A 12,458-nucleotide genomic window follows, 5' to 3' on the forward strand; every position below is an offset into this window, starting at 1 on the left:
AACCTCCCCATTTAATCGTCTACACCTTTTATCTTTCCTATATTCAATACGAAGTTTGTAACGTTTACTTTTATTAGTTTATAGATAATCTGAACAATTATATTTATTTTTAACCTATTTACGCCTGTAGAAGTGTTCCACCGGTGTTCAGAGATAAGTCAGCATTCGGGGGCTGATATATTTTATTAGCGCTTAGGGTACGGCCCCTTCGCTTACGTTCCTTTAAAAGCTGATAAGGGGGCGAGGTTGAGGGGTAGACTCTTTTGGAGGAAGACACCAGCATCGGACTAACATTCTAAATGACTTTTTGATAGCTGCAACCTCAGTCAATTTTTTTGAAACGGCCCGGCAGCGCGGCTAACGTTGTTGAGATTCCTACTTATTAATTCATGGAAGAACGCGCAATCTTCCCGGCAGTTTTTTCTCGTTTTTTCATTCTTCTACTTTTTTTTCAATATTATTCGTTCCTTTTCAGCCCGAAACCGAGATAAGACTCGCAAAACGAAAGAGAAAGCGCTGAGTTTTTTCCCTCTTTTGATATTCTCCAACTATATATTTTTTTTATTATTATGTTCGCTATTTGAACAAAAAGTGATTCGCTTTATCCACTTTTGAAATCGCGGTTTTCTCTCGCTCTCATTTCTTTCTCATTGGTTCGCGGTTTCTACGTATGAAAACACAACGATTTTACTTCGAGTTTGTCGATCGAGGGTTTTTGTCAAAAATAGTCGATTTGACCGGTTTGGGAACTAATTATTTTTTAAATTATTCCACAATTTCATAATCAATACGGTTTCTTTTTCAGATAACTTAATCTGAATAAATCAAAAAATTGCCCAACTTTGCGTCTCGTCTATTTATTTGAATTACCTCGTCGCCGTTAATTTAAATATTTAAAGTCTATTATCTTTTACGGAAAAATCCATTACGAAGCTAACGTCTTCCACAATCAATATTTTTCATTATATTTGGACAGAATTTCTGATTTTAGTTTATGGTTTATGTAGATATAATAAACTGCAAAAATTGATTTTCAGATTAATCTCTTAGGCGCCATCTGTGTGTCACTTTTTAGTTATTTAGGTAACAATGAAAGTATCCAATTTTATTGTCTTTTTATTGTTTTAAATCATTTTTATAAATAATTTATTCTTTATGCGTGTTTTTGTTTTGTTAAAATATATTGATATAGTAAAATACTTATTTTAAAATAGATGTCGCTTTAAAATAAAATTCTTCGTTGGCCCTATTTATCTTTAAAGCCCCGAGATGGCGAGTGCGTCGCTATGGAAAACAAACAGCAGCTGGCAGAAGCGGGGTTCACAATGTGCAGCTGCTGCACATCATGGAGGAGGCCTAAATTAATGGTCTATGGTATAGAACAACTCTGAACAAGTATTTTTATACATAAATATTAGAAGATTCAGCGTTGTCGAAGCAGCCGTTCCAAACTTTCTTTTTCAAAATTGAATTGTTGGAAATTTTAATAGAATTTTGGCAGTAATATCCATGGAAATTAGACAAGAGCAGACATTCCGTGTTGAAACCCCCCTTGGGTGGCTTGGGCCCAAGTTTTTGGGAAGATTGATTGTTTTCAATTTACAGCCCTTTTCACCTCCTACCCTGATTTTTTATTAATTCTTACCCCGTTGATATGTTTCGAGAGGCACGTAACACTTTGTGACCCCCTTGGCTACGCCTTTGCTCAGAATGATCATATGCCCGCTGCATTTTTAGTAACGATTAAAATTGGAGTTTGTCGATGAAATAAAACCTCGGTTGTCTCATGGCAAAACCTGGTAAACGCCAATTTTCAAAATACGAATTAGCCGTAAATTAAATTTTGCGCTCATTAAAAATCTCGTACAGCGCTATTTTGTTTTCGCTTTCATAAAAGAAGCAAAATGGGCGTTTCGCGCTTTTAGCGAGCTTCTAATTTAGTTGAATTTTGCTCATTATTTGGCTCAGCGCATAGTGTGTGCTCAGGGCACTTACCATGCTCTGACCATGGAATAACGAGAGAGGGAACGGCGGTAAGAATAGGAAAGCCTGTACTAAAAACTTTCGAGGTAAAAATGTCTTCCCCCATTCTCCCTATTTCGGGTAGGAACCTCTGTAGCTTCCTGCGCATATTTGGCGCGCATTACATCATATCGCTATGCTGAGTGGTTATTGGACGTACGATTAGCGGTGGAGATTGAAAATACTTCTCTACTCTCAGCAAAGGCTTAGTTTGTTTACATCAATTTTGTTTTGGGTTTTGGAAAAGGTAGAAAAAATATCCCATCCATATAATCGTTATTGCTAAACCTCGAATCATTTTTACAGTTTTTATAGCAACAGTTTTTAATAACCATTTTAATTTAAAAAAATTTAAGTTAACTTGTTCTGCCTTAAGTCACGTTAAAAATCGTCTGCAGCAACTGCCAACAAAATATCAAACAAACAAGCTGTACCTTACTGGATAGCTTTCAAATACGGACATCTAAACCGATCGCACTAGAGTGAATGCGCGATAAGTGTGCGCAAATGAACATGCAAGTACCTACTATATTATGGGGGAATGAACCGAAAAGGTGATCCTAAAGTTTTTAACGACCAGTTTTTAACGACCAGTTTTACAACACAAGGCCGCCGTTCTCTCTCGTTATTCCATGCTCTAACAACGTTCTTCACTGTGCTGACCACGAAAATAGAGCCCACCCCCTAAAATCTTTGATGTGATATACCAGTAACACTGCCATTAGAAATAATATACCTGAAAATGAAATAACTTAATCACCTTAAAAAATTGTGTTTACTAAGTTTTGCCATGGGAAAGCCGACTTAGTAACGCTGTTGAAAATGAAAAATGTTATTACATCTTACACTGGGTAATAATTTACCAAAATCCCATACAAAATTAGACAAAATAAAATTATAGAATTTAACTGCCATAATACTTATATAAAAAATTTGTATAAGAAAATCCAGGATTGTTTATTTTTACATCGAAAATCATTGCATTTAAGCAGAAGTAAATGAACCGAAGTTATTGAAATAGTGCTCAGAATCGGAGGCCGTTTTCCTTACGAAAAAGATGAGAAAATCGAGTCAAATAAAAGCTAATTTCCATTCCCGTCTTTTGACGCGATAAATTGCACTTGGGAATTGTGGGTATAGCTATTTTTATGTATAAAAAATGGTTTCATAAAAACAAAAACGTTCTTTTTTTTCCGCCTAGGAGCGCGAAAATTTTCAAATGTGAGGTCAAAATGTAACTTCAAAAGGAAAACGCCTCCAACATGGTTAGTATAGCAGTCTGATAACTTCGGTTCATTTACTTTTGATTTAACTGCCATAAACTTTACATTGAAACTCCTTATAAGCAAGTCCGTGATATTATTTAAATCCAAAATTATAGAATTTCCCTTCCTTAAAATTTTATATGGAAAATCCTTATAACAAATTAGAATAATTGTGAAAACAAACTTCTTGATGTAGAAAATTCTTGTAAGCTTTTCATCGTCAGAACCTTTTATCAATTATTCTTACTAACGGACTTTTTGTAAATCCAAAAGCGTAGATTTTCCCTCCCATAGACTTTATATGCAGTATCCTTATAAGAAAGTTTTTGTTTTTTTTTAATTGAAATGCATAGAGTTTCCCTCCCATAAACTTTATATGGAGCATTATTATAAGAAAGTCGTGGATTTTTAAAATCGAAAAGCATAGAGTTTCCCTCCAATAACCTTTATATGAAACATCATTGTAAATAAGTTCTGTTTTTTTATGTAATTTCCCTCCCACAAACTTTAAATGCAATATTCTTGAAAGAAAATCCAAAATAATAGAATTTCCCATCCGCAGACTTTATACAGAAAAGCCTTCGTAAGTAATTCTGCAACCAATTTCCGTAAATTGGATTTTGGGACCAGTTGGTATCCCGAATAATTTACGGCGTGATATACTGGTCAATGCCAACGACAGAAGGATAAACGCGCCAACGGGAGGACGCAAAAACCCAAGAGTATCGTCTGTTCGCTGTCTTCGTCCCGGCAATAAAACGTCAACCAGGTGTTTCGAGATCTGCCAAAAGAAAAAAATACAACCAAAATACGCGGGCCAGGTTTTTACGAGATGGTAAGCCAATTTGCTCCTAATTGACTATTCCAATGTAACGCCACCATCTGCAAGGGTTTTCTGGAGCAGCCGACAAGTATAAGATATGTCGTTTTATCTGTTGCTTCGGAAGAAAAAGAACAAAAAAAGGAGCGTCTCGGCACGCGCCCGGGCTGGTCACCTGCAGCAGCGGCCTCTGGCGGCACGCGCCGGAACTGAGACGCCTCCGGGCATCCATTCATCCGCGTACGCGCGTGCTAAGGCAATTTTCGGCTTCGAGAAATTTTCGACAAAAGTTAAACCGCAAGTGTTTCGTTTACTCCAGATGGTCAAAGTGTATCTCTGCCAAAGGCAAAAATAAAATATTCTTGGCTACTCTAATATCTACTCTCGGGTACCAGCAGCCGCTGCGCATCGAAATATACCTCTAATTGGCTTTTCTACAGCCGCAGCCTCGCGCCATTTAGCATTTTGGCCCCGGGTAGAAGGGTGCGGTACTACCTTCCCCTACGCGAAGGAAGAATCCACAAATGTTTTCTTTTTGCAGAAGATGCTTTCGAGAAAAATAAATATTTCGGTTGATATATTTATATTGTCGTGCAGATGGTGTCCTATTTAAAATTCATTTTTATAATTATATATTTATATATTTTGTTTTTCGCAATAAGTTATCGATACCACAAATACTTTGTATATAATTTTTTTATTTAATGATTGAACAAAAATGGAAATTGAATAATATCAAAACGCTTCGCAAATAAATCTATCTAAAGTCTTAACAGTATAGGAAGAAATGCCGTATAAACTATATTTTACGCGACCAAAAACTAACAAAATATTATAAACTTTATTAATATTTTTAGATATTACGCTTAGATTAATTTTAACGAAACACAACATGAGCGCGAGTGGGCGGTAAATTCGTGCTTTTAAAGTTTTTATTTCATATCTAAATTTTTCGGTATAAATTTAAGAATTTAACGTACTCCAATAGTCCAACCATAAGTCTATAAATGCGTTCCGTAAGTGTGGCAGATAGTCGAAATAATTACTGAGAGATATGTGTGGAGCCAAAACGATAAGCCACTCTAGCGAGAGAAAGAACGCCTGACTCTCTGCACGCGCTCATTGTCACGATCAGTGGCGAATTAACTATCACAAGAAGGGCCACGTTAGCAGGTTTCCGGGCCCTTGACAAAGTCTTCTAACCGGGCCACAATTTAGATTTGTATTTAAAATAACGGTAAGTAAACCTGCCTTTAGAACCCGGGCCCTTCGAATGTTTGGACCCTAGGCAATTGCCTAGATTGCCCAGTCAGTAACACCGACCTAATCAGCCCTTGTTAGTACACCCTCTTTGGTAAATTCGGGGCCCCTAGTATTAAGCCTATTTGGTTAGTCCACTACTGGCACACGACGAGGCAAAGAGCACGTATTAAGCCTCATCACTTAAAATATATTGTCAATCTAAAAATGACACTCAGTAAAAATTTAACGAACGGAAGTAGGAAACTCACACACTTATACGAAAGGTAATTATACACTTATGGTTTAACGTATAAGATCTTCGGAACCTCTAGCGGACTTTCTGTAAACTAATCAGGCATTGCTTTCGGTACTCGTTCCGGGCAGAGAGGAATTAAATTTTTTCAGTTCGTCTCGAATGGCTTTGATGACTGATTGAGCGGGTTCGGTAACTTTGACAGCCCCGATAAAATCTTCGGGGTTTTGTCCCTCTTTCTCGTGCACGTCTACCAGGACGGGGGCGGACGACACCATTCGCCCTCTGGCGGCGGGATGCCGCTGACTGTCGGCGTCTAGTTCGATTGGCGATTCCGGAGTCGAGCAGCTGCCGGACTTTCCCTGCCCCCGGGGAAGAAAGAGAAACGTTAAATTGTAATAGCCCGTAATGTCTTTTCGACGTTCTTGACCCTCTTAGGGGAAATACCTTTCTGGCTGGGTGCTTATCGGAATGTTGGAACAGCGGCTCGGTTTGGTCATCCGACGCGCTAAGCTGATCCCTCGATCCCTTCAATGTATCCGACCCCTGAAGATAAATTCTTATTTTTTAATATCGCTCTTCGTATAATTTTAGCATTTTTAATTAGCGTCTATTTGTACCGTAAGAGATTTGGCATCTGTGACGTTGGGGCTGCCCCCTTTGAACGTCGACCACACCACCTTGGGCGCCGAAGCGTCCTCCTTTCCACTCAACTCATTCTCGGCTAGCGTTTCGCATACGCTACTGTTTTAAGAATTTCTCATTATTCATATTTCGAAGTGACCACCCTTGTTTTATGTAGGAAAGATACACCACTGGACTCGAATCGTAAGCAAAAAACCCATTCTGCGCTACCTACTGAGAGAATCACGTGGGGTGGCGGAGTGGTTAGCACTTTCGCCTCGCAGCGAGAGGAGCCGGCTTCGATCCCAGCTTGTGGCACTGGGTGAAAACTCGGAACAACTCCTTCCGCGTTGAGTTTGCAAGTTCTCACCCCACTGGTTTAAGGGGTTTTCCCCCGATCTTTTCGGTTTTCCCTTCCCATAAAAACTTGTCGAGGTTAACGGTAATAGTGAGTGTAGGGAGCTGTTGGCTCGCGTGGCATGCAGGGCTTTCCATCACCCTCCTACGCATTGTAACCCGGCCACCTGAACTAATGGCTTTAAAAGTCGCTCGATGACTTAGGCCTAAGGTGGTGCCTTGGGTATTACCCTATCTGATTATTATTATTATTTATTATTATATTTTCACATATCACGGGCGTTAGTTCATGAGCTAAATAAATAAATAAATAAATAGTCAGCTAGGCTAATACCCAAAGCCCAAGTTACTTTTAAAGCTATTAATTAAGATGTAACGTTAAAAGGAACCAGATATGGACTGCAATGCAAAGGATGATAAAATTAGCGAATAAGTAGATTAGTCCATTAAGAAAAGGGGTAAAACGAATTTGTTTAGGGTTTAGCTTTTTTATCCCTTTTCTTAATGGACTAATCTACTTATTCGCTAATTTTACCATTAGTTCAGATGGTCGGGTTACAATGCGTAGGAGGGAGGTGGCAAGCCCTTCACGCCACGCGAGCCAACCGCTCCCTACACTAACTATTACCGTTAACCTCAACAAGTTTTTATGGAAGGGGAAACCAAAGAGCTGGAGGGAAAACCCCTTAAACAAGTGGGGAGAGAACTTCCAAACTCTACGTAGAACGAGTTGTCCCGAGTTTTCACCCAGTGCCACAAGCTGGGATCGAACCCGGCTCCTCTTGCTGCGAGGCGAAAGTGCTAACCACTCCACCATCCCACCTAAAGATAATAGGTTTAGAATGGGCACGTATTTAATTTTCGGGTGGGAATCTTTCAAATAGTCCTTATGGGCATTTTTATGTAGCTCATTCGTCACGAAATACGTAGAGGTTCAGTTCAGTTTATGCTTAAAAAAAGGGTGCCTCGTCGAATTTAACCTTATGTCCAGGGCTTTTCGTAGTGAAACGTCATCGATACGCCACCCGTGACGCAGCAGCAAGGTCAAAACAATAAGGCCAATTTTACTTTATAAAAAGGACTATTCACCATTTCCGGTGTATTTCAAACACAATATTATCATAAGTGTATAATATTGCTACATAAGTGTGACACTTTCTATTCTTCACATTCAAAAGTTTCACTGAGAGCTATTCGCAAGACAATCTACATTACGGGCTTCGTCGCCGTTTTGCATCCGCTTGCTCCCGCGTCACACGTAACCTTTGACAGCGCCTCGCTAGGGGGAACTTTCTTCTTGTGATGACGTCCCTTCGTTACAAGCTCTCAGTAAAATATTCCACAAAGTGACAAACTTATGGACAAATATTATAGACTTATAATACTACTATATTTCTATAGTCGTTTGAGAAACATTTGTTTAGCTGCTCTGTTTCTTCGCAAAGGAAATGTTGAAATTTTATTCTAAGCTGGTGCGACGGTTTTTTCGTCCGTTCGACCAAAGAGTATAAAAACTACGTAACCTAGAGATATAATGACGGTCGAAAGCAGTAAAGGAAGTTGTAGCAACCGGGGGGGAAGGCACTCAGTGAATTTGAACTTCAAATTTCGGTACCGCAGCGCCACTACGGCAGTTTTAAGTGGCAATCATTTTGATTTAGTTCAACATTCTTGAAAATTCCTTAAGGACTTGGCTACCTTTAGGACTTGGCAACGTTAGAGAGCAAACGCCTTATTCTTCACTTTTTGAAAATAAACACCGAGACAACGAATCCACAAATTCTAACTAAAAAATCACGAAACAGTAACCAATTACTGTCACTTTTTTGAATTGACAGATATTAGACAATTAAATATCCAAAATGCCAAATTTAGCACCTCCGCAACACCGTAACTGCCATTTTTCTCCGGTATTATTATTTATTGTACTAAAAACTGCCGTAGTGGCGCTGCGGTACCGAAATTTGAAGTGCAAATTCACTGAGTGCCTTCCCCCCCGGTTGCTACAACTTCCTTTACTGCTTTCGACCGTCATTATATCTCTAGGTTACGTAGTTTTTATACTCTTTGGTTCGACCTTTCTGCATTTTATGAACTAGATCCGCGTCCAGTAGTTTATTTGTCCAAGGTTTAATTAATTGGTACGCCTACTTGTGTCTATCGCCAAACGTGGTACTCTTTTTGTGCTTTGGCGATCTGAAGCTTTGGAATCCGGGACTCTGACTGCTGTCATTGTGTTCGGGTTGAACTCTTTTGCTTCTGGCACTGTACGTTTTGCGTATTTTAAGTTGTATTTTTATATTACCAAAAGAAGAACACCAAATCCAATTTACCTGCTGTATAATCTTCGTCCCGTGGTTTTGGCTATGGTCTCGTCCAGAAGTTCGTCTATTTTCTCCTGGACTTTGATTTCGGTTGGTAGGACATCAGGTGGCTATAACAATTTTTCGTTATATCATACATAACATAATCACTCATAAGTATGCCTCTGTGTAACATTTGCATAGAAAAATTTTCAATGAGACCTTGTTTCACACGTAAAATACCATTGAGTTGAGAATAATATAGAGCACCAGACCTGATTTTCTCCATAGGCTTTAAGCTTACCATAAGTGGCAACTAGGAGCAACAAACACAGCACCCTACACAAGGAGAACGCAACCCGTCAAAAGTCGTTTATTTTCTTGTGTACAATTTTCATTGGTTAGACGCTTTAGCGCCTGCTGCCGTTGGAAGGGGGAAATTCGGAAATTGTCCCCCCCCCCGCTCGTAAAACGTTCAACGTAAAGGTTCGTCCAATGAAATTTGTACACAACACTGCCTTAGCGTGTTTAAAGGCTAACTGCGTTCTCCTTGTGTTTATTGCTCCTAGGTGGTAGCAAGCCCTTCATGCCACGCGAGCCAACAGCTCCCTACACTTACCATAGTATGACACTTCCTATTGTCACAACGCTAAGTTCTTTAATGATAGTCCACGAGACATTAATGCTCTGTCAAAGGCTGTTTAATATTGTCAACAGAAGGCGCCAGGAGAACTTTGATAAAGTTCCTTGATTTTCAGTCCCGTTGCCACTAATGCTAAGCTTAAAGCCTATGGAGAAAATCCGCTCTGGGGCTCTATATTATACTCAACTCAATGGAAAATACCATAATAGGACCTAAAAAATGCTAAAATTCTTATAAGTCTTGCGCTATTGAAAAGGTCACCATGGAAACCAAATCACGCGATCGCAAGGCACGACGAGTTAAACTATTGTTAAAGTTAGAAACGAGCGAGTAATTCTGCGCGTGGTTAAAATCCGCTTCAATAACTTCCGTTTCCCATTAGTAAAGCTACTGACGCGTTTTTCGTCACGGAATTCGAAGTGACGTAATTTGCGTCATATCCCGTGAACAAGGTTTCATTACAGAAAATGCTAATTTAAGATTTCTTTTAATTTCTTACCGAAGCGGAAACTTTATTGGAGTGTCTCCGTCGTCTACGAAGAAATGGGGTTTAGCGAAATTGGTAATATTCTCACTAGACACTTCACTTACCCTTCCTTGAGAACTTGCTGGGGTAATTGGGCCTGGGACGGCAATGTGTCCGTTTCGTGGGGTGATTTCGGTGACGAAACCGAAACGTGATCGAAGTAGTCGCTACCCGTGGGTGAGGACGCGTTTCCGTTGGCTTTGATGGCTTTTCTGGCAGTCTTTCTTCTGGTGGTCGCCATGCCATCGGGCGAAGAGTCTTCGAAAGCCGGATTAGCGATTCCCGCCGATTCGGTTTGCGTCGCTTCACTGTACCATCGACATTAGTGTAATTAATCGAGATATAATTTGCGTATCCCTATCTTTCTCTACCTTTCCAGCAGTGTGCGGAACCGTTTTGATTTGGCTTTGATCATGGTACGATCCGAATCGGATCCGCTACTGGTGCTCGTACCTGGGACGGTTGGTAAAGGTCGTTTCGTGTCGTCGACGCTAGACTTTTTGGATTTTACTCCGCTATCGTCGGCGGGACGGACAACGCTCAGGCTGACTGTTCCTTCTTGCAAAGCCTTTAAAAGTTGGAAACTAAAATTATTCTCCGTCATAACGAGATCGGCTAAGGCTTGTTTACTTGTTCAACATTACGAAATCCGTAGGATGGCGAACCTGGTTCAGATTCCGGATCTACTTCGACAATTTTGGGTGTTTTCTTGCAACAACGGTAATACGCGAGAGCCCCACACACTAATAGAGCTACTGAAAGTCCGGTGACAACTATGGCTACTAGAATTACCCACTGGCGTCCTTGAGACATAGTACTCAATGACGTATCTTTCACGAAAGCTGATTTGAAAGACATTTTTGTTTAGCTAGTTACGATAGATTGTAAGCCCGTAATCGTCTCTTACGTTCCGCTGGTACGATCACTTCGAAGCCCAGTTCCTTCTCGATTTCATCCTTGCTCAACTTGTTCAAGACATTCGACGCGGGTGTAGCTTTCACCGGCACTTCGTTCAAAGCCACAGTGTACCACAACTCTGTTCGGTTGTGGATTGCATCTACTGCCCATCCTACTAACTATATAATCATCCATTCAGAGGGGGCGATACTTTGGGAATAAATTAGCTTACTCTTATTGTAACTTTGCCATCTTCATTGACGTTTCTCTTAGCTCTGGAATTGTTTGCACGGATTCGTTTCTGACCCAGCTCGTAGGCTCTGACCAAACGACGCGGAAGGTCCTCCCATGTGTATGGTTTCCATTGTTGAGATTCCGCCTTGATGACTGTGTCGGTCAAGGCAATAGAATTAGACGAGAAGTTGAAGACAAGATATTTGGTTATTATTTACTTGTACGGAGCCAATAAGCTTTGTCCAACATGTAGGGCACTTCCGTTTTGTACGAACCAGACGTCGATGTCTCCCAGTTCAATGATGTCATTGATGTTTCAACAGATTGGTTTGAGGACTCATCTAAAATTTTAATTTTTCTAAAGAATGCGCGATAGAAAAGTGACGAGTTCTTTTCGGAACTTACCGGACGGATCTTGAGAATTATTAATATCTTGCGCTTCTGAAATAATTTCAACAGATATATTAATCTTTTACCGTCTTTTCGTAATCTTAAAAAGAAGGTACCGTGCCTTTAGTGGACGTGGGATCCGATTTCGATTCTTGGGTTGGTATTGTTGTTGAAGTTATTGGAATGGCCGCAACCTCCGTCTCGCTGGGACTAACGGGTATAAAGGTACTTAATAGCATTGTCTCTGAGTTGTCCAGTAGGACACTGACACTTTTGAGAGGTGGCGTGTACTTGGTTTGTACGTTACCATCCTCTTCGACAACGGTCCCTTCTTCTACACTCTGGCGTCTCGTGGTAATTTGAGCGCTGGCGAGAAGTTCGCTCGACTCCAACGGAGAAGATACTATCGCGGTAATTCTAATAATTTGAAATTCGCTGGCGGTGGGCATGATATCAATTGATTCGAAAACGCTTGTGTCTGATAATACGGGACTCATTAATCCCGTTTCGATGTTTGGAGTCGAGATAACTTCAACCATTGTCGGCCCGACCGAGGGAGTTATCTCTGGTACCGGCTGACTTTTAACGGGCGCGCTATCTTCCTCCGATATAACCACATCGTCGCTCACAGACACTTCTGGTACAACTACAACCACTTTGGACGTGGGACTCGGTGTAATGTATTCCGAGGTGGTTTCGAGATTCCATCGTGAAAAATCAGACCCGGTGTTGGGGTCCAACGACCTAGGGAGCCTTATCGAGCTCTTAGAACTAACAGTGTGGTTCTGTAATTGCACGGAAAATGTATCGGGCTCGGCTGACGGTTCCGGCGACTCTTTCGGGGCCACATAATCGTTCTCCGAAAAAATAGGTGTGTCAATG

The 12,458-nt window shown here is 40.5% G+C and overlaps 1 protein-coding gene across 2 annotated transcripts; it reads right to left on the reverse strand.

Annotated features, from left to right (window-relative positions):
- Window positions 1-5,091: 5,091 nt before the first annotated feature.
- Window positions 5,092-9,761, reverse strand: LOC149934930 (uncharacterized). Of its 2 annotated transcripts, none has more exons than XM_090154047.1 (6): window positions 9,731-9,761; window positions 8,917-9,017; window positions 8,735-8,848; window positions 6,223-6,346; window positions 6,050-6,148; window positions 5,092-5,964 (listed from the first exon to the last, which is right to left on the reverse strand). In XM_090154047.1, the coding sequence occupies exons 1-6, from the start codon at window positions 9,731-9,733 to the stop codon at window positions 5,701-5,703; spliced, it is 705 nt and encodes a 234-aa protein (XP_090010173.1). In that variant the 5' UTR covers window positions 9,734-9,761; the 3' UTR covers window positions 5,092-5,700. The 2 variants fall into 2 exon arrangements, with proteins under 2 accessions (XP_090010173.1, XP_090010174.1); XM_090154048.1 differs by lacking the exon at window positions 9,731-9,761 and adding an exon at window positions 9,506-9,697.
- Window positions 9,762-12,458: the final 2,697 nt, after the last annotated feature.

The sequence above is a fragment of the Leiobunum rupestre genome, chromosome 7 (genome assembly GCF_980474605.1).
Source record: "Leiobunum rupestre chromosome 7, qqLeiRupe1.1.hap1, whole genome shotgun sequence".
NCBI classification, from domain to species: domain Eukaryota; kingdom Metazoa; phylum Arthropoda; class Arachnida; order Opiliones; family Sclerosomatidae; genus Leiobunum; species Leiobunum rupestre.